This window comes from Danio rerio, chromosome 7 (assembly GCF_049306965.1).
Source record: "Danio rerio strain Tuebingen ecotype United States chromosome 7, GRCz12tu, whole genome shotgun sequence".
In the NCBI taxonomy this organism is placed as follows: domain Eukaryota; kingdom Metazoa; phylum Chordata; class Actinopteri; order Cypriniformes; family Danionidae; genus Danio; species Danio rerio.
The window spans coordinates 25,660,738-25,682,500 of record NC_133182.1 but is presented as its reverse complement, the minus strand read 5'-3'; the positions used below and the strand labels follow the sequence as shown (position 1 = coordinate 25,682,500).

Here is a 21,763-nt window from a genome sequence, read left to right as displayed (position 1 = left end):
ACTGTGACAGACACAAGTTTTAGACCAGCTCGCAAACTGAGTGGCAGTTCCTTTCATTGTTTAGTGTTTCCTGTTCCAGCGCAGGGATGTACAGGAACATGCGTTTGTGAGCGTGTAGGACTGACGAGCTTGATGTGTTTGTGTTTGCCAAGTTTCCATGACAACAATATATTTTTTTTAATTAAGGGAACATTTAATTGTATAAATTGTTGCAAAACAAGGAAATAATATTATGTGGTTAATAAGCTGGTCGTTGGTAAAACTGACATTTGGTTTGGGTATGACATGACGTATCTGATGTGCTTTTGCAGGATGCTTTCTGAAACAATGCAGTTCCTGCTATTTAGCAGATTACTCATGATCATGATTATAGCAAAATGCCTTGGTGAAAACTGATTTTCGCAACTTAATTTGGATATTTTTTAAAGATATTTCCAATATTATTTCAGCATTATTTCTTTTTTTGTTTTTTTGTAATATTTTGTTTTATTTAACCCTTTTTATAAGATTTTTAACAAACAAAGTAAAAAACCAATAAAAAAATACAATACAAAATAATTGACATTAGCCCCACCCCACCCCCTCAAAAAAAAAGGGATCATCACAGTTACCAAATATACATAAATATATACATGACATATGTAGCATAAACAAATTACCAAATATGACAGTATTCACGTTTTTACTAAGTCAGTGTCATGAATATATGAGTTAGAGATGAAAATTTCCAAAGGTAAAATGCTAGATTCCCAAGAGTCAGCAATATTTTTTTATGTTATAGTAGTTATTTATATTTTGATTTTACTTTTTTTTTTTTTGGTTGAAAAAAGACATTTCTGTTTTGACGTTTTGTGCATTTATACATTGTTTGAGTCAGAAGGGCTTATTTGACTGGTCAGCAGTATGACATTGATTGTTGTGAGGTTGTGAAAACAGATTCTTTCCTTTCAATATGTAATAAATGTGTTTATGCTTTGGCAAAAACAAAATTTATAATATTAAATTGAGTATTTTTTAACTTACCACAGGTGTTTTTGATTTATCTAAAGTATAGTTTGTAGTTTGTTATAGATAAGGTATTATTGATCATGCTGCTGTTTTATTTAATAAATTGTTTTACTATTTTTCCATAATATTATTATTCTATATTGCTACAGTGTTATACAGTGTAGAACATGCAAACCACGTTGTGCTAATCACTTAGCCATCATGCCGCCCTAACATTAACTAATAGGACCTAATTTTAAAGTTACCACAATTATAACAATTTAGTAATTTGTTTGTCCATCCATTCATTTATTCATTATTGTTACTTTATTATATTTTAATAAATTTGTTGAAAATGTTCTTATAACTCCCCTATTTGTGCATGTTGTCATAGCTTGTCATGTAGAAGTTGTGAACTTCCAATGTATCTCTTTTTCCAACTCTCCTTATCCTGTCAGAAAGAGATACTGAGTCACTCTTTCCACCCTCAGTGGACAATTGTAGGAAAATCAGGTGTTCTGGCTTTTATTCTTAGCTGAACAAACAGTAGGTCACTGCTTTAGGACCCGTCCTTCTGGCATTCAGAGTTCAACTTTTAAATTATTCAAATTTTTCTGTAGAAATGCAGTTTTTGGCTTGCAGTTTTACTTTCATTTAGTCGGATTCCATTCTAATCAGAAGGATCTTGTGTGCTCTGTTATTTATATGTGTACGTGTGTGTTTTCCGTTATGTGTGTGATTGTTAGGGAGAGGGGAAGAGACTAGAAGGCACAAAAGTAGCTGCAGTAAGTGTTTTTGTCCTCAGGCCCAGTATCAAATACCATCTCCATTTATAGACATCACAGAAGCAAATTATCCACCCGGTTCAACAGCCAGAGTCCTCAGTTTGAGCTCTGAGTAAGCAATAATATATGCAGACAGAGAAAGAGACAGCGGGAGAGTTTGACTGACTGTGTGCAGAAAGCAAGTGTTTTAAAATTAAAGTATAGGTATACTGGACTGTTAACATTGCTGACAACAAACAAGACAAAATTAATGTTGACAAAATAGCAAATATGAAACTCTTTTGCATCTTTGGGTACAGTTTACACTGTGGTATTTACACAGCAGTGCAGTTATTCACATTTCCCCATTTCAGCTGTATCACAAAAAAATGCCTTGCCAATTTAATAGAAAATAGAGTCTCATTTTTTTACAGTAAGTTTACAGGAATATGTTGTAGACTATCATGAGCAGTGGCACGGAGTTCTAGAGATGGTGGCAGCAGCACCTGATTTTGTTGTTTTGTATATGCAAAAATAATATTATTAATATTCTGTCATAGAGAGCAGCACATTTGACTGCAACATTAGGAGTCGGGTGACAATAGAGGTGAGGGTCTAAACACAGTTTATTAACAGTCAGGCAGGCAATGGTCAAACAGGAACAAACGGTATCATGAGGGTAATCCAATAGCAAAGTTGTGGTCACAGGCAAACATCAGTGCAGGCAACAAACAGGATAAACAAAGAAACAAGGCAAGGATCTAAAGGCGCTGTAAGACTAAGAAAGCATTTTGCAGTGTTACCGGTAAACATACAAGACTCAGCAATGTGTGTGAGAGATGAGTATATATAGTCCATGGAATAAGTCTATGATTTGTATCCAGCTGTGTGTGGGCAATCAGGGAGAGAACTGAAACTGGTGTGTGTGTGTGTGTGTGTGTGTGTGTGTGTGTGTGTGTGTGTGTATGTATGTGTGTGTGTGTGTGTGTGTGTGTGTGTGTGTGAGAGAGAGTGTGTGAGAGTGAGTGAGTGAGAGAGAGAGAGAGAGGTGCATCATGGGATTTAAAGTCCAGTTCCATGACAGATTTGTAGTTTGCCAGGGATCTGCAACTGCTAGATTGCTGAAGATTGTGACAGTTTGAGGTGTGAGCAATTTGTTTCATTAACAAAACAGTACCAAGTAGAAACGTTGCAAGTGCCTCATCTTTTCTGCATATGATAATCACAAGTATAGCATCTCACTAACCTGGGGAAAAAAAAAATAATTCAGTAGCCTAAAAACCAAAAATTAGTTAACATGCACAACAAATGTATATTAGTGAATGCTAATGTGTATGTTAGCATTCATTACTTACTTCTTTTTTAAAAATATATTTATTATCTGTTTTTTGTCCTGTCTCTGTAATTCTGTTGCACTATAGAAGCTCTGTCATGAAAATAAATTCCTCGTATATGTGAACATACCTGGCAATAAAGCTCTTTCTAATTCTGATTCAAATTATATGACTTCACAAAGCAGTACTGTAATTATATTGGTTTATTCCCTGCTTTATCAGGGGTCACCACAGTGGAATGAACCATCGATTACTCTGGCATATGTAATATGCCTTGGATTCCCATCCAGCCACAACTCAGCACTGAGGGTTGTAGTCTCAAAAAAACTAACTAAAAAAAAAAAACACCCACACAATCACCTAAACACACTATGGCTAATTTAGTTCATCCAATTCACTCATACATGTCTTTGGACTATGGGGGAAACTGGAGCACCTGGATGAAACCCATGCAGACACAAGGAAAACAAACAAACTTCATATAGAAAGGCTAGCTTAAAAGATCAGCTGGGACTCAAACCAGTAACCTTTTTGCTATTAGGCAACCACTTCGCCACTGTTTTATTTTAATGTTGCATTACTACTGTTATATTAATATGTCAATAATGTAAAAAATGCAACAGAAAATACCAAATTTATGGCATAATGTCATGGTATGTTAATGTTACTACAGTAAAATCATGTTGGCTACTGTTGGCTATTTGTGGGTTAAACCTCCTTTTTACCTGAATCAGTAAGTACGTTTACATAGACACCAATAATCGAATTTTAACACAACTACGACAATAGTCAGATTAAGAGTCATGTAAGCAGCAATTTTTCATTACCATCATACGACTTAAGTCAAAATCGAACTAAACAGAAATTAGATTAAGACATGTGGAGTATGTTTTAGTCACATAATTTAAGCTCAGCACAGACATGTAAACACCTTAATCAAACTATTACCGTTGTGTAGGATTTTTGCCGCATTTTGTTACAGGATAGTCTGTAAACACACGGCTGTTTGACACTATTCTCTGCACCTACCAAGTCAGTGAAAGACCACAGACACCTGCATTACAAAATTCGAAGGTTTTTTCCCCATGCTGCGTGCAATATCTAATTCCATTAAAACAACACTCTTCAAGCAGTTCATACTGGTATTCAATATCTCATTTGTCACGGGGGTATGCATGAAATGTTCTTGAATGAAAGTGAAAGTGCGAAACTGCAAGTAAAGTCGACAAATTAAAAATGAAACACACGAAGTTACATGAAACTCTGTAGGAAATGGCATGGATAGCTTGATGACCTATGACGTTTACCGAATTATGTGCTAAAACATGTGAAATGGGATCATGAAAGGAACATTCAAAAAGTAACTCATGTCAACACCTTAATTATATTACTGTCTTAATCAGATTAAGGCAAATAATTTAATAACTGATGTAAATGTAAACATAGTTAGTGTTGCACAGTGTTTCTGCTGTTGAGAATGGTGTATTTGGCATTAAAACTAGTTGAAATCACAGAGTACTGAAAGCAAGCTTCTCACCTGATTCCACTGGCCTGTTTAGTGGTCACTTGATTATAACAGGTTATGCCGAGTTCAGACTGCATGATTTCAAATTAATCGTGTTACAGATGTTTTAACACTGCATGATCTGGGCTAGTATTTTGTTGCTGTTTTGTTTACACTGCAAGATAGATTGGCAACAGGGGGTTTCACATTGTATGTCTTTAAAAAAGCAAGAATCGCAGACAACTTTGTTCAAACTACGTCTCACAACCAAAAATACGAAGTATATCTTTTGTTATTAACTACATAATGAAAAAGAAGCCTTTAATGGGGAGAAAATGTATATACTTGCTCAACTGGGTTAGAAGGGAATTAGCAATTAGTCCTCAACTTTCTGTTTTGACTTTCTATATGACAGGTCTAACAGACACATGTGCTGCTGCCAAATTTCCACTAGTTTTTCCATCATTTCTTGGGTCCAAATAAACTGAAAATGAGTGCTTTTACCTTCTCCCTCAACCTCCCGCTTGCCTGCAGGTACACACACAAGTGAATGCTGCACTCTTATTGCCTGTAGGCAATCACCAATGTTATTTTCAGGCAAAGCTCATTCCACAAATATCTCACCGGCATCTGCCACTCATCGGCGATTCTCTCAGGTCGCGTCTTTGATAGTTCACATTGTGTGATTGCCACTCGCGTGAACGAGCACCGATTTGCCTTTGATTTCAGGCATTTGTCTGCGATTTCTCAAAACCTGTAATATAGGCTCTCTCTTCAGAATGTGCAGTGTTTTCTTTGTCTTTTGGTCCAACTGATGGTCTGTCCGGTTGATGATTTAAATGTTCAAATGAGTAGCGCTATTTCATTCTGCTCTTGGTGCGATTTCTCATATGGAAAAGAATTGCAATGCTATCAATCTGGCAATTTGGTAGTTGCACCCATGCCACCTCTAGAGCTTTTTATTCACACCATTCTCTGCACCTACTGTACCAAACATCAAAAAGCATTTTTATTTGCTTCATTAGATTTCAGTTCATTTATTCAGTAAATTCCATACTTAACACCTTTCTTAAAGTAATTCAGTTAAAGATAAACACCAGAATTAATACCAGAAGAATACAATTAGGTAACCATCTGTAACCAGGTGTAATAGCACATTCTCACCCTCAGCTCATCACGTATTTATTCTTCAGGAAATAATTGTATTTCGACAGAGCCTGAAACTCCAGGATGTCAGCCCTGTTATTTTTAACTCCCACAGTGCTTATCAAAGGTCCTTTCCTGGTTTTTTGTCAGATTGTATCCACCCATTCACCTGAATCCACTGTGTTTTTGAAATGCACACCAAATAAAGGCCAGGACATTGAGGGTCACGCAGTCACAAACATTCCCACCAGTTTCCGTCATGATTGAGGATGTCATGCCAGTATTTTCCTCAATTTTTGTTGTCCTCTTTGGGGTTGTACAGATGTTTTCAGGCTCTAAGTCTATTTCAGGTAATCAGAGAGGGCTTTCCCACAATGCCACTGAGCATGTATCTGCCAAAGATGCTTGTTTATGCTATAAACATGCCTCTTGACATTCAAAATCAAAACAGGAAGGTAAACGTAGCTCTTTTCTGTTACACTTAATAGCGTGACAGATTAGTAGCGATACAATGGACATGGTGTACTAGTTTTGATAGCCTGCTTGTATGTACATTTGACTACCATTTGTAGCAAGAGGTCTCAGAACACCTTGAGAATTGCGAGTCTGCTCATTAGATCAGTTATAAATTGTCCTTCACCAGTAGAGGCTCGATGTCAAGCCTAATCTGTGTCCCTGTGGAAATCTTTCATCTGTATTTGTCAGGTGGAAGTCAGTACCTATTGTCCATCTTCCTCTTACTGAAAACATTTTCATCATGGGTTTATTGGAGGCCAGCCATTGCAGAATATTGCGTCAGATGGACTGTCCTCATATGCCCTGATTTGATTAGATGCACAAAGCCTTATTATTATTATTATTTCATTAATTAATTAAAAATACAATCTGCTAAAAAAATTGAGTATATTTATTTATAAGGACTAAAAGGAGACATACAATTATGGTGTTTGCGTCAAATACAATTTACAGCAGATATTGAATATACATAGAGAGCATATTAAATGCAAGTTTTTTTTGTGGAATAAAATACGCATGTATTGTAAATATGCATGTATTTCTGACAGTTGTACTTTTTGACTGCAGTTTCATCCTTAAATAAGTATTATACTGTAATATGTCATCAAATTATTGTTAATGTATATATGACTGGGATGAATGCTTTGGTACTGTGGATAAACTATTGTTTTGTTCAATGACATTTTTGTCTTCTGTTATAAATGATAAAACAATTGATACTATAGTCCAGGGGTTCCCAAACTTTTCAGCCTACGACCCCCAAAATAACAATTCCAGTGACTCGCGACCTCCACTTTCCTCAAAGGTGGTTATAAACATACAAACATTGCACACAACGGTGCACACACACCAATAGAAACTAATATACCATATAACTCTTATAATTTTTAAATATAAAGTCATTATTCATTTGTTTTGTTTTATATTAACTGGTTTTTTATTTGTACGTTGTTTATTTATGTAACTATAAATACTATTTTTATCTTCTGTAGGTTATGCATAAAATATGGTGATTCGAATGGTTTAATAACCTATGTAAGAAACCCTCCCTCATTGGCTCCCGACCCGCAATTCGGTAACCACTGCTATAGCCTGTAATGTATTGTAGGAAAAAAGTATATTCAAATATACTAAAAACCCCAGAGTTTACAGCTTCATTACACATTTATGGTTCTAATACCTGAAAAACAGCTTAAATAAAACTGGCATCTAAATTAGATCTACCTCTGGTGTCAGACATGCAATTAAACATTATTTTCTATATGTCATGCAACTCAATTGAAATATACAAAAATGTCAACCATTTTTTTTTATTTTATAGGGACAAAAAAGAAGACTAAAGTCATCAAAAATAATGTCAATCCTGTCTGGAATGAGGTCAGTCGAATTGCTTCTTACATTTAACTTACAGCTGTCATTTAACCACTTCAGTTTGTTAACATAATTGATGTTACAAATGTTTTAACCAAGTCATTATTTTCTAATTTTACTTTTCCTTCCCACAGGGCTTTGAGTGGGACCTGAAGGGTGTTCCTTTAGATTCGGGAGCAGAGCTTCATGTTGTCGTTAAAGACCATGAGAAAATGGGCAGGAATAGGTAAGGTTTCCCTTTCATTTACTCCCATTTTCTCTTTTTTACTGGTAATAAAAGTGTAAGAATGTGGATCTCAAAAAATTAGGCAACATCTCTGCCTACCTAAAACAGTTGCTCAACAATTCAGTTGGGAGAGCTGTAGAATTAATGGAATGTGCTATTGTTTAAATGACTAGTTGGAGAATGTGGTAAACAGCCATATCTTATCTGCCCAGAACTGCTTCCTCAATGGGTTTTAGTGTGTCTAATCTCTAATAAATTAGACTAATATAGAAACCCAACAAGCCTTTAGAAACCAAATCCATTAGGGCTGTATTCAATTGATAAAAAACAATAATAATGGTAAACTTTTGTAATAGAAGCATTTAACTGTTTTCTATTTTAATGTTTCAATATGTAATATCTTGTAATGACAAGATGCCTCAAAAATTCTTTTTTTGTTTATCTTTGTGAAAAAATTGGTACTATTTCAGGATTATTAGTTAACAGAAGAACAGTATTTATTTAGAATACAAATATTTTGTACTTTTTGTATTTTTTGTATTTTGTACTTTGATCAGTTTAACAGTGAAGAAAATAACAATTTCTTTAATAATCTAATGCATATTCAGCCAAAAGTTTTAAATAGTAGCATATATCTATAGCATACACTGGTTCACTTTATAATATTGCCTTTAAAACCTGGTAACAATGTCTTAATATGTCTAAATGTAATGCAAATGTAATAGAAAACAGTACATACTCAGTAAATTCTTATAACCAATTTGAAATCCAGGCTATTTGTAAAAACACAAATGCATAAGATGAAAAAGGGGTTTATAGCTTGAGACCCCTCAATATTGGGAGAAGTATTGCTCCTTTAAGAAATAAAGATATTTGAGAGCAGGGAAAAAAGGAAGGAAAAGCCAATTGGATGGAGAGCAATGCCCACAGGAAGTGAGTCAGGGCGGCTTGTCATCTCTTTCCTTTCAAACCTTATCTGAGCCACTGAAAGCAACATAAGAACGGTCGTTTTTAGAAAAGCCGGCTAGACAGCGAAAAAAATTGTCCCATAGGGTCAAAGCCTAGTAATCTGTCACAACTGTTTAGCTTTATTTCTGGCCATCGGATTGTACATTCACCTCTTTAAATAGCATGCCGGTTGTTAAATTTTGCCTTTGTGTATGTTTGCAGGTTTCTGGGGGAGTGTCGAGTTGCTCTTCGAGATGTGCTCAATTCTCCAAACCTGGCTGCTACTTTTACCGTGTCCCTGGTCGACACAAAGAGAAACAGCACTGGGGTGCGTTTCTCTGTTTTGTCTTTCTTTCCTACTGATCAACTACATGGCTGTCTGTCTGAATATCCTTTGGTCTTAAAAAGTCTAAGATTCCATAGTATAAAAATAAGGCCTTATAAAGTCTTAAAATGTCTTAAATATGCATTTCAATGGTTTTAAAATGCAATTGAAATGATGCCGTAAATATGACTTTTTGTCCAATTTGAAATCTACTGAAAATATTTTCATCTATTTGTCACCCAGAACAAAATAGATGGAACCTAATAAAATACATGCTCACGGGGATTTTGCTTACACTAGCAACGTTCACTGGGATTTTACTTACACAAGCAGAGTTTGTATCAAGCAGATATGCACCAATTGATCAGCTTGGGACTGGAATTGGATGATTTTTGGCATTACGGCGATGATTACAGTGGTAGCATGATATACAATAAAAAGTGTTAAGGATGGTAATTATTTGTGTTTCAAAATAATTTCATTCTTTGTGGTATTAAAAAGGTCTTAAAACATCTTAAATATTGCTCCTAGAAACCTGCAGATTCCCTGTTGAACCCTGGACATTTTTGGTCAAGTTAGTTCACTTTCACATTTTCTTAGATCTTAATACAATGCCGATTGTTTCAAGACACTGACCACAATTAAGCAAGCTGAAAGCAGCAAAAGCAGGGTACCTAAACATGATCAGTTGTTTGAAAAATATATCAGACCTTGGTGGAGGTAGTGCACATATCACTATGAATAGGAGAAAGTTCAGCTGCACTTATGGTGGAATAAGTGTGATCCTTTAAATAAAGGAGCCATTTACAAATAGAATGCAACAATCAGGTTTCGATAGCAAAAATTCGCACTTGTTCTATTTAATCAGGGATGTTTTCCCTCGAGCAATACATTTTGTTTGAGTTCAATTGTTTGTTTTTAACTGTACAGTCAAATGCACATGAGGACGAGTGTTTGTGAATTAGGCTAATTTGGCTTTTATGTCAGGAGATTAATGTAATCACAGTTCACTGTGCCTTGTAATTCACTTAATGCTTTGGTGGTATGTGTAAGGCATTGGATGCAAGCAGAGCAAGGTTGTGTGTAAAGCAAACAGCACCATCTGCTGTTAAAATAAGCTCTGAATCTAATCAAAAGGGAGTAGCGATGCATTTTGACAATCTGATGGTCAATTTCTTGAACAATTTTTTTAATAGCTTTACAGATTTTAAACTGTCTTTAGTTGTGAAAATCGTAATACATTAACTCTGGTCTGGTGTAACTGCCAATACGCTTTGCATCACCACCACTGGGGTGTATTATTCTTCTAATAATTCATAGGCCTATTATTCATTATTCCTTACTTATTTGTTTCAAAGTATCATATTTAATAACAAAATCTACAAAGAAAGCTTATACATCCAAAAGGTCAAAATGCTTCCTTCAAATGATGCATTCAAAAGCTTCTGGAAGCAAAACTGCTAAAAGTAGCTAAGGCAGTCTATTGGTAAAGTCATTTAGTCAATGTAGCTGTTTTTAGTTAACTGGGCTCACATGTCCATTGGCTCCTCAAACATAAAATATAAGCATTTTAACCCTATTTAAGCATAAATAACAACGTTTATGGGGCAGCACATGTCAATTTTGCAAGTTTAGAATACCTGGTCTTAACTTGAGTATATAACTCGTTCTTGGATGCCTAAAACAGCTGCCCTGGTCCATTACAAACACTGAGGGAACAGACTTCCTTTAAAAGACCCCACCTTCATGTCCTATTTTGCCCGTTTCTCTGGAAAAGAATCGTCAATTCACATCACCCCTGTCCCATATGTAATTTAAGAAAGGCATTTTGAAGAAATACTACAAGGCTATTTCTTACACAACACAGTGCCACTTCCTGGAATTGTGTGTGGTTTTGTAGGTTGACGTTGGATGATGGAGAGCGAAAAGAAGGAGAGTGAAAGGTGGAGCTGGTTTTCTTAGCTCTTCTGCATCCGTGTACTCTTGAAATAGCTGAGTACGGAAATAATTTTAGGAAAGCACTTTATAAAGTATCACCCTGACGCCGGTCTAATCTCAAAAAACAACTTCATCATGCAACTTTAAAATTTTCAACCCTCCCAAAACATAAATCTTCATTTTGCACTTTGATAAGCTTTTCAGAATAGATCAAGTGATTTTGTCATTTAACAAAATGAATGAAGAACAATGAAAGCAGCTTTATTTAGGATTTATTAGTTAAAAAGTATTTTAAAAGCACTAATATTGTGTAGAATTGCAATTCAAATAATAAAATGATTATTCATAATAAAAATGTGATGATCATTAATCTGTCAGCATTAGTTTAAGAATAATTTTAAATATGCAGAATTGGCGCATTTCTACTGAAATCCATTTTTTAATAATTAAAAAAATCAATTGTATGTACCTTTTTTTTTTTTTTAAATGTAATGTTTCATCAATTTTATGTGCCTTTGCTGAACAGAAGTATGGATTTCTTTTTTTTAAATTAAAACATCCAATATTTAAATGAAAAATAAATGTTTTAAGGGAGCCAAATCTGGCAACAGACTGATGAAAAAAACAAAATGTACTTCATCCATATCAGAATTGCAACAGTGAAAAGATTAAGCTGGAATTTATTGCAGCTTTTTTCATTATTGTTGCATCATTGCAGATCTTGTGCTCTTCAGTATTTCTAATGAATGTTCAAAAAAATCTTCAATCTGTATTCTCTCTGCCAGGCCACAATAACCCTGCAGGTCTCCTACATCCCTCCTCCAGGGATGACGCCCATCTTTCAGCCTCCTCCACAGCCAGAGGCCCAGCACACACCGGTGGAGCTGGACACAGTCACAGGTCAGCTGTAGTATTACTTCAAACATGCAGTACAGTAGTTTTCATTCATACATTCATCAACTGTGTAGATTTAAAGAGTTCATGAATGGCATTTTTTTGTTTTATTTTGTACTGATTCCTGTGTTCCACTTCTATTGTGATCAAGATTCTGACATCTATATAAGATATATATATATATGCACACACATACACAATTCGAAAAATATACACAATAATTGTTTATCTATAAAATTTTGTATATAACATTTATAGTCTTTTTTTCTGTCCTGTGGATATGCATGATAATAAGCACAAGAAATTAGTTTATTGTTATGATTGGCAAAAAATTTGGCAAATTTAAACATTTTAAATAATTATAAAGCTATTGTGACCGCTTTATGTCATGACATATGTACACATACTGTATATACATTGTAATATGGTTTCATATTGCTTGTTATAGAAATGACTCTCTTATTCCACTCTAAATCCTTTATAGATGGCCAGTGCTATGATTAAAGACACAAAAACACTCAATGCATATTAACCGATCTGTAATAAGACAGCTAGTCAATGTGTGCTAGTGTGACATTAATATTACATCCAGTGTAGTGTCTTTCTAAAAATCCTGCCATTGATCATCTGCGGAGGTGGTGTTTAGCCACAGTATCATATAATAAACGTACACATTCCACAGCCTGTCATTGTCGCAGATTGGCATCAGTTGTACACTGTTAGACATTTCAAAGGGTTTTTACAGTAACTTACTGGCAACACTGTTGCCAGTAAGTTACTGTATTTGAGATTTACAGTATACAACCGTAAATCCATTTACAGCATGTTACCGTAGTGTCTGAAAATGGTTAACTACTGTAAAAACCTAAGTAAACAGTTAGCTACTGTAAACTTTTTAATTTTGTCTTAAATATTTTATAATATAATTTTATTAATATTATTTTAATACTTTTGACATAAAAAAACACAATTACAAAATATTAACAAAATAAACACTTTATTTAAAACATTGGAGATGCTTAAAACATTTAAGAAAAATGTGTAAAAACATTACATCTCAATCATTCAAAATATTTTATTTTAAGAAAAAAAAACAGTGAAAACGACAAAGCACATGAACATACATGTACAAAACTAATTTAAGTGTCTGACCTGCATATTGTTGAGAGAAAAAAAAAACCCAATTGTACTATGTACTACTGACATTAAACCAGACACAATTACAAAATATTCCATTCTTTAAAACATTAATAATGCTTGAAGCATTTAAGGAAAATGTGTGAAAATTACATTAAGCATTAAAATCAACAGATTAAAAATAAATAAATTACACAAAGCACTAGAACATACATGTACATTAATAATTTAAACGTCTGAATTGCATATTTTTGGAAAAATAAATATTTGTAACTATTAGCCGACTCAGAAACAACCCAGCTTTAAAATATTACTAGTTCTGGTGTCAAATGCTCAACAAGGTCTGAATTCACATGTTCAAATGCAATTCATCTTTATTTCTATTGCACTTTTACAATGTAGATCAATGATGTCAAAGCAGCTTAACATAGAAGTTCTTGTAAATTGAAGCTGCTTCAGTCCAGTTTTCAGAATTGAAGCAGTAAATGTCACTGCTGAAAGTCCAAACACTGAAGAGCAAATCCACCGATCCACCAATCGAAGCCAAGTGAACAAGTGGCGACAGTGGCATGGAACAAACTTCACCAACTGACGAAAGTGTAGAATAAAAGCCCTTGAGTGAAACCAGGCTCAGTTGGGCAAGACCAGTTCTCCTCTAGCCAAACTTGTGCAAGGCCGCAGTCTAGGCACCGGAGGCTTGAAAGTTCACCAGCGGGTGGTCAGGCTGGCCCATTGGATCAATGCGGAAACGCATTGATCACGTGTGTCTTTTAGGATTCACTCCTCCATGACCACCACAGCATCTGGTCAGGATTTGGCCCAGTCCAGGATTATGAAGAACTCTGGATAAGGAGAAACAGACTAACATGAGCATAGAAGAAGCTTGTTTAAAAAAAAAAAAATCATATACTGGTTAATTATTTTGAAGCATGGCAGCTGGGTTGGGCTAGTTTTCAGCTGGTACTGAGCAACTGGCTCCTGCTCAAAACCTGCTCACTACCATGTTTAAAAGATAACTAACCAGAATGTCCTGTTATTTTTTTTCCCCAACAAGGTTTTACAAAAACATTGTAGCATTTATGATGGGTTGATTAACTGCAGGACAGATTAGACAATTTGTTTTATGTATTCCTAATAAACTAAAACAGACTGAATACTGATACAACTATTGAGAGTGTCTTACCTAATCCAAGTTCTCAGTTAGCTGGTGAAAGAAGGATAACTCACTGTTGTTCATGGTTGTCATTCTCTTCATTACTTCTCCTGCCTTCTTCTGGCTCACTCTGGTTGTTGCTGTGCATTTTGTTTCATCCTCTGGAATTATTTATACAAAAAAAAAAAATTAGGCAACATGAAATGGGGAAAAAGACTTTTAATACATAGACAAATGCATGTATCCCAATAATAATTATTATATTACGAAATGTCTGACCCATGACAGACCTCAATCTGCTCAAAAATATTATAAACAAAGATGAAAAAAAACCTACTAAATGGTTTATTAAAAAGGGAAACAAATCTTTTATTTAGCTAGCAACTAAACATGTGACACATTTTGTATTAAAAGTAACATTACTATATTGAGAAACAAATAAATGTACAGTACTTACTGTTGTATGAGGTCCAGTTTGCACAGGCAAGTTCCCAGTATTCTATATTGAAACTATAAAAAAGCCAAAAATACAGATAAGAATACCTTGCTACAATCCACAACCTCCACACAACTTTTTTTTTTTATTAGTTTACCTTGGTTGCTTACTGGTCTTGCTTATTTTTAAGCATAAGGCTGTGCTGATCAAGATGTTCCTCCGAAATGCTGTTTTCTTCTTCAGCCAAAACCTGCTGCTGTGTCAGTGCCATATCTAAACAGAAAAAAATATAATGGTAACAATTATGTTAAACCAAATGTCAAGAGTTGTGATAAAATAATAAAAAAAAAATTAGCAAACAATAAATAGCCAAAAGGTGGTTATTAGCATAATGTATAAAGGTAAAGTTGGTTTTATTTTAGCAGATTCAGACTTCCCCCTTAATAATATAATTTCATAAAAGTATTATTTGCAACTCTAAATAGCGAAATCATATTAGCAGCCAATGACTATCAAAGTACAACATGCTCAAGGTCAAATAAACAATGTTAATGTTGATTTCAAGTCATACTGGCATGCTAATTCTGATCGAATATTCAAAGTAACATGGTAAACAGTATAGAGACTTCTAAATGAACGAATGTGCGAATATAAAACCAACTTTACCTCTATGCATATTGTATAGATTTACGTTAACGTTATTAAAGGTTACGTCGCGAAGTTATTTTCTCAAACTAACGATATAAGTTACTCTAAACCAGAGAAAAATAAGTTCACAACAGCTAATATATATAGTATAAATCAATATAAGTTAAACGTTGCACGTTAAAATGAGTTTGAGTCCAATTCGGTGTAAACTTAGCCCAGTTTAGCTAACGTTACCATTTTAGGATCGCTTCATTCAATGTCGCCGGGCAAACAAATGCTAACCAAGTTATAGAGGTGCTCAAATCAATGTCGAGTGTTGTCAGCACAGACAGACGCGCTTTTACCTGGATTATTTGTTGGTCTTTCATTCATATTCTTCTGGGGGAAAATACTCTCTGCCGGACCGTTGTCTCGTGCTAAGTGTCCTCCAAAACTGTCTGCATACCTCTGGTTCCCTCCTAAACCAAAACCCGCTGCAACACCGGTTCCTATGTAAAAAAATAAAAAGATATGACGAGAACACTAGCTAATAGTCATAAACAGTCTTATTTAAAGTAATAGTAGTGTTAATGTAATAAATTAAATAAAGGTAACATCTTAATAGATGATATATTTCTCAAATGGGCAAAATAACTCCAAGCCAGAGAAAATAATATTAGCCAACTTTATACATTACTTTGATCTATTCTCGTCCACAAAACATTCTGTAAAATGAAACACTGCCTCAGCTTACCAGAGTAAAGTTTGTTAAATCCAGCATGTTCGTCAGGCACGCTAATAAATTGTCCTCCAGAATTGCTCCAGGTTCCTCAGGCAAAATGTGGTGCAGAGTAGTCGAATTGCCGCAAGGTGGCGTCGAAGCAGTTGTGGAAAATACAGTATAATACACAAATTTTTACAAATACAGTACATCGCTGTATATGTTGTTCGACGTCACACTGAATTCCCATAATGCAACGGTAAATACAGTTATTTACTGTAAAAGGAATTTGCAGTATTATACTGGGTGAAATACAGTAAATAACTGTGTAATTTACAGAAATGTCTAACAGTGTAGCTATTTTAGGCTAACAACAAAGTTTTGAGTTCTAAAACTTCAAGTAAAGTAGTGGAGTAAAAGTACTGGTACTGCACTAAAATGTACTTAAGGGAAAGTAAAAGCACACATTTTTAAAAATTATTTAGTGAATTACAGTTCCTGAGAAAAACTAATCAATTACAGTAATTTGAGTATTGTAAGTAGTTACTTTACACCGTTGGGACAGAGTAAGAACTTTACCAACGACTACATGCACTGCTGAAAGACTTTTTTTCCCCCTGCTGCGCATCGAATAAAGACACGCTTAGCATCATCGATGTCCACAATCCACAACAACATCGCTATATCCATGGAACACGAACTTTCAGACTCTTTGAATAACAAGGAAATAGTTTCACTTTTTAATTCAAAGCCCAGACGGCTTGTTAATTTAATACTGGCTACCACCTGAAGGACGGTTACGGTGGGCTATAATGTCGGCCATTCAAAAGTCTACGGTTAAAACTTTTTCTTTATTTTTTTGGACTTTGCTTGAAAGCTTTACGGAGTGGCACTGTAGCTGTCCAAGGTACTGTTGTATGGTTTATATTAAAGCCTATATATGCACCAAAAAACAAAAACAAAAAACAAGTGAAATAAATGAATGAATAAAAAATAAAGATTCTTAAATGTCTGTGTTGCTTTTACTCAAAAATATCAATACGTTTTGACAAACATTTTAAAAAAATAAAATGAGCAATTTTCATAATTTCAGCTATAGGCCATTATATGATTCAGTTATACACAAGTTTGACATGTATGGGGGCATGTAACATGTTTCTGTGTTTTTGTTTTTTGTTCTCGGTGATCTTTGATATATACTGGGTAGCTACACAAAAATAAGATTTTCTAAAATGTCAAGCAAGAATTTGTTTATAGCTTGCTAGTTAATTATTAAGACAAAAAAAAATTAAAATACCAAAAATAAAATGATAACAATACAAAGATAAAAGAGAAGCATTTTGCTAAATATAATAGTCCTTTAAATGCTTTATATCCTGTTGTTTCTTATTCGTTTTTATTTAACTTGATGCATTTGTTAATGTTTGAATACTGAAACAAATAACAGCCATCACTTAAAAGGTTATTTTTACCAACAAAATGTAGACTAATATATTTTATATCGTTATCAACTTTTGATATAAAACTGCTGTGTAATTTAATAGATTTTTAAAAATGTAACAATGTAAGTGCAACATTTTTTTATTAGTAAATGTGCCCGCTTACTTTTGACAAGGCCTGTCCAAAAATACATTTCCATACACTATAATACAAATGCACTATTATTGTTACATTATCGTTGTTATCTACAGAGATTTGGAATGGTTCAGCATCAGCACAAAGTACGATTCAGCACGATAGTGGAAAAGCGGCTAATGTTTGAGAGCCGGACGGGAAGTTTGTTTGCATGTGTGCATGTTTTTTTCTCAAACTGATGGCAGCCATGACATGGAGATCACTCGGCAGTGAAAGTGAAACTGAAAGAGCGCACATCATTTAAATGATCATATCACATTTTAGAGTTATGATTACGACAAGCATTTGATATGTTTTTCTTTCATAGCGAACACAAAGTGTTGTGCATGAAAATAAATGTTTAACAGTGTATAACTACTCGAGCCTATACAATGGTTAATATAATTCTAGAGGGAATTTGATGACAAATGCCTGATTGTACCAGTAAAAAAAGGTTGTAATAATAATGTTGTCAGTGCCAGATTGTAAGCATATGTCTCAAACATATTAATTCAACTTTAGATTTATGAATAGTAATATTCCGATGTAATCACTTTACTGTGCATTAACAGCCAGAACAGCCAGGATATAAGGTCTATACAAAATTTATCATTCAAACCAACAGTAGACCTACACATAGACCTAATGATATTGATGTTGTTTTACTATATGTTTGAGAATAACAATAATAGTAGCCTACTCGTATTAACCTTTATTTTACATCTAAAGAATCATAAGGAAATTGTGATCTTGATTTTAAGCAAAAAAAAAAAAAAAACATTATTCTCATTTTTGACAGAATCGTGCAGCTCTAGTATGACATCACATTTGTGCAATGTGATTTATCTTACTTGTGTATATGTGCAGTTTTCTCATTGGACACTATGGGCGAGGATGACACTGAGAGCATGCTGATGATGGAGGTGGCGGAGGAGCCTGAACCTGTTCCAGGACCCCAGGGGCAGGACATCGGCGCCCCTACAGCACCACCCAAAAAGGCTCCACCCAACTTTAACCAGGGACTAAAGAAAAAGAAACGCCAAAGCAACAAATCCCCCCTGTCCGACAAAGCCCAGGACCTCCAGGTTTGTTTTTATGTACATGTATAAATCTTAGTATGAATCCACAATTTGCTTTGTCTTGAATATATTTCTGTAGACGCCTGGAAATATTCCTCTTTTTTTATCAAATAACAATGTTTTGTGTCTGTGTGGCTCAACCAAATGCTGTCATGACTTATGTATACATCTAAACATTGCAATATGGTTTCATATTGCTTGTTTTAGACTTGGCTCTCTGCTTAAAGGAATCACATGATAAATACTGTCTATTCCAGTAGTTTAAAGGGATAGTTCACACAGAAATGAAAATTCTCTCATTATTCATTCAATCTCAACCTATTTAAGTTTATTTCTACTGTTGAACACAAAAGAATATGTTTTGAACAAGCAGACAGTAAGGTATGTTAACATGTACACCAATACTTTGATTTTAATACGACTTAGATAATACTCTGATTAAGAGTTGATCATGTAAACACTGATGTTCGATTACTTTAATCTGACTAAAATCATAATTGAACTAAGCAGAAATCAAATTAAGACGTGGAGATGTGGAGTATATTCCTATTTTAGTCGCATTATTGAAGTGCAGTACAGACATGTAAACACCTTAATCAAACTATTACCATTTTGTAGTACTTTCCACTACATGTTGCGATGGAGGCACACACGTTTGGTGACAAACAAATGAGAATGGCTATATTTTTGGAGCCAGAATTCTGGATGAAATTGACATTATGAAGCACCTCTGAGTTTGTTGAATGAAAACTTAGTAAATGAAATGTCAGAGGTGGCCTGTTGCTTGAGAATATGTATCCGCCATTGTGTTTGCATGCACAGTGTGACAAGTTCAGTAGAACTTGTTGCAAATGAAATGCCAGAAATCATACATGGTTCCATATGAATGCCTCGTGGTTCCATCCCAAAGAGGGAAGAAATCACGTTCGCGAACGCTCACGCTCAATCTGCCCAGTTGGTGGAATGAACTCCCTAACTGCATCAGAACAGCAGAGTCACTCACTATTTTCAAGAAACGACTAAAAACTCAACTATTTAGTCTCCACTTCACTTCCTAATTTGCTATTGCCTCTCTGAATAACACACTAACTGTACAAAAAAAAAAAAAAATCTAATACTACTAATACTTCCCTTCTTAGACTTTACAGACCTGAAACTTGCCTATGGCACTTATTCATTGTTGCTCTTAGTTGTGTAAATTGCTTCCTTGTCCTCATTTGTAAGTCGCTTTGGATAAAAGCGTCTGCTAAATGTAAATGTAAATGGAACACAAACAGGTTTTGTGTGAAACGGCCAAGGAAACTAGCATCAAATTGTGATGTAGTGACATTAATCAAACTATGTACTATGACATAGGGAACATGAAAGGAGCATTCAAAAAGCAACTTATGTAAACATCTTAATTAAATTATTGTCTTATTTAGCATAAGGCATTATAATTAGATTACTGATTTCCATGTAAATGTCATTGACTTTCATAGTTTTTTTTCCATTCCTAATATGTCAATGGCTGTTAATATTTCTCAGAATGTCTTGTTTTGTGTTCAACAGAAGAAAGAAATGTAAAAAAGTTTATAACCGCTTGAGTAAATTCATTTGAGTCTACTGTCTGCATTGTTTTTACTTGTCAAACTCAGTTCTTACCTATAGGTATCAAACAACCTTGATTGTCACAATTAGTTTGAGCACGTGTGTTTAATTAAAGTTAGAGCTAAACTGTGTAGAGCTGCCTCCCTCCAAGAACTGAGTTTGAAACCCTTAATACTTCTGCTTTGAAAACAGTGCCATCTTGCGGTAATAGAAAGTGCTGTGCAATATCAAAAATTTATTTTGGCATTCAACTTGTTTATTTGCTCTAGACAAGACAATCTATTGAGTGTGTTAATAAAACAAACATGTACGTGTTAAAATGTTGAACAGAGCCAAGAATAACCCAGAGGTTAAGCTGAAGTGTTTTGACTAGAGCACATATAAAACACATTCATTCATTCATTCATTCATTCATTCATTCATTCATTCATTCATTCATTCATTCATTCAGTCATTGCATATTTGTGTATGTAAATTATTATTATTAGTATTATTATTATTATTATTATTAATACTATTTAATCCACTTTAGTTTTAATTAACTGTTTTCGTACATTTATGTATTTAATTTTTTATTAATATTTATTGTTATATTTTGTTTTACTAGTAATAACTATAGTCTCAGTATAATGTGTTTCCTGCATCTATTCAGTTTTATTGCTCAACAGAAAACAAACAAACTTTGACTTCAGTCTATAGTTAGACATTCATTCATTCATTCATTTTCTTTTTGGCTTAGTCCCTCTGGGGTCACCACAGCAGAATGAACCGTTAACTTATCCAGCACATGTTTTACGCAGCGGATGCCCTCCCAGGTGCAACCCATCACTGGGAAACAGCCATACACTCCCATTCACACACACATACACTACTGACAATTTAGCTTACCCAATTCACCTACACTGCATGTCTTGCATGGACTGTGGGGGAAACCGGAGCACCCGGAGGAAACCCAAACGAACACGGGGAGAACATGCAAACTCCACACGGAAATGCCAACTGACCCAGCCGAGGCTTAAACCAGTGACCTTCTTGCTGTGAGGTGACTGCGCTACCCCTGCGCCACCGTGCCACCATAGTTAGACATAATAATACATACAGTACCTATCGAAAGAATTCAAAGTAAACTAATGCTTAATTAGGCAGATTTCAGCATTTTGTTTTATTATTAACATTAGTATAAAACCAAGTAACAGCTGTAATCATAACTTCAAAGTGATTTAATAATTTTATATAAATAAAATAATAAAATAAAGTTATATAATTTTATCGCTGGCTCAAGCCTCGGTTGGGTCAGTTGGCATTTCTGTATTGAGTTTGTATGTTCTCCCCGTGTTGGCGTGGGTTTCTTCCGGGTGCTCTGGTTTCCCCACAAGTCCAAAGACATGCAGTATAGGTGAATTGGGTAAGCTAAATTGTGCCATCCATAGTGTATGTATGTGTGTATGGGTTT

The 21,763-nt window shown here is 34.6% G+C and overlaps 1 protein-coding gene and 1 long non-coding RNA gene across 45 annotated transcripts in view; one reads left to right on the top strand and one right to left on the bottom strand.

Annotated features, from left to right (window-relative positions):
• Nucleotides 1-21,763, top strand: part of dysf (dysferlin, limb girdle muscular dystrophy 2B (autosomal recessive)) — a 156,801-nt gene that overhangs the window by 21,815 nt on the left and 113,223 nt on the right. For all 44 annotated transcript variants that reach the window (XR_012382452.1, XR_012382449.1, XR_012382450.1 and 41 more), the window contains 5 exon segments: nt 7,573-7,628; nt 7,757-7,848; nt 9,019-9,124; nt 11,845-11,959; nt 18,509-18,726. Coding sequence is in view for 40 of the 44 variants with exons in the window: in XM_073906780.1 (XP_073762881.1) it covers nt 7,573-7,628; nt 7,757-7,848; nt 9,019-9,124; nt 11,845-11,959; nt 18,509-18,726 (587 nt within the window). In the remaining 4 variants the exon portion in view is untranslated.
• Nucleotides 12,936-15,815, bottom strand: LOC137496166 (uncharacterized). Its single transcript, XR_011016287.2, has 5 exons — nt 15,672-15,815; nt 14,837-14,952; nt 14,701-14,753; nt 14,318-14,404; nt 12,936-13,932 (listed from the first exon to the last, which is right to left on the bottom strand). It is a non-coding gene; the product is annotated as an uncharacterized lncRNA (long non-coding RNA).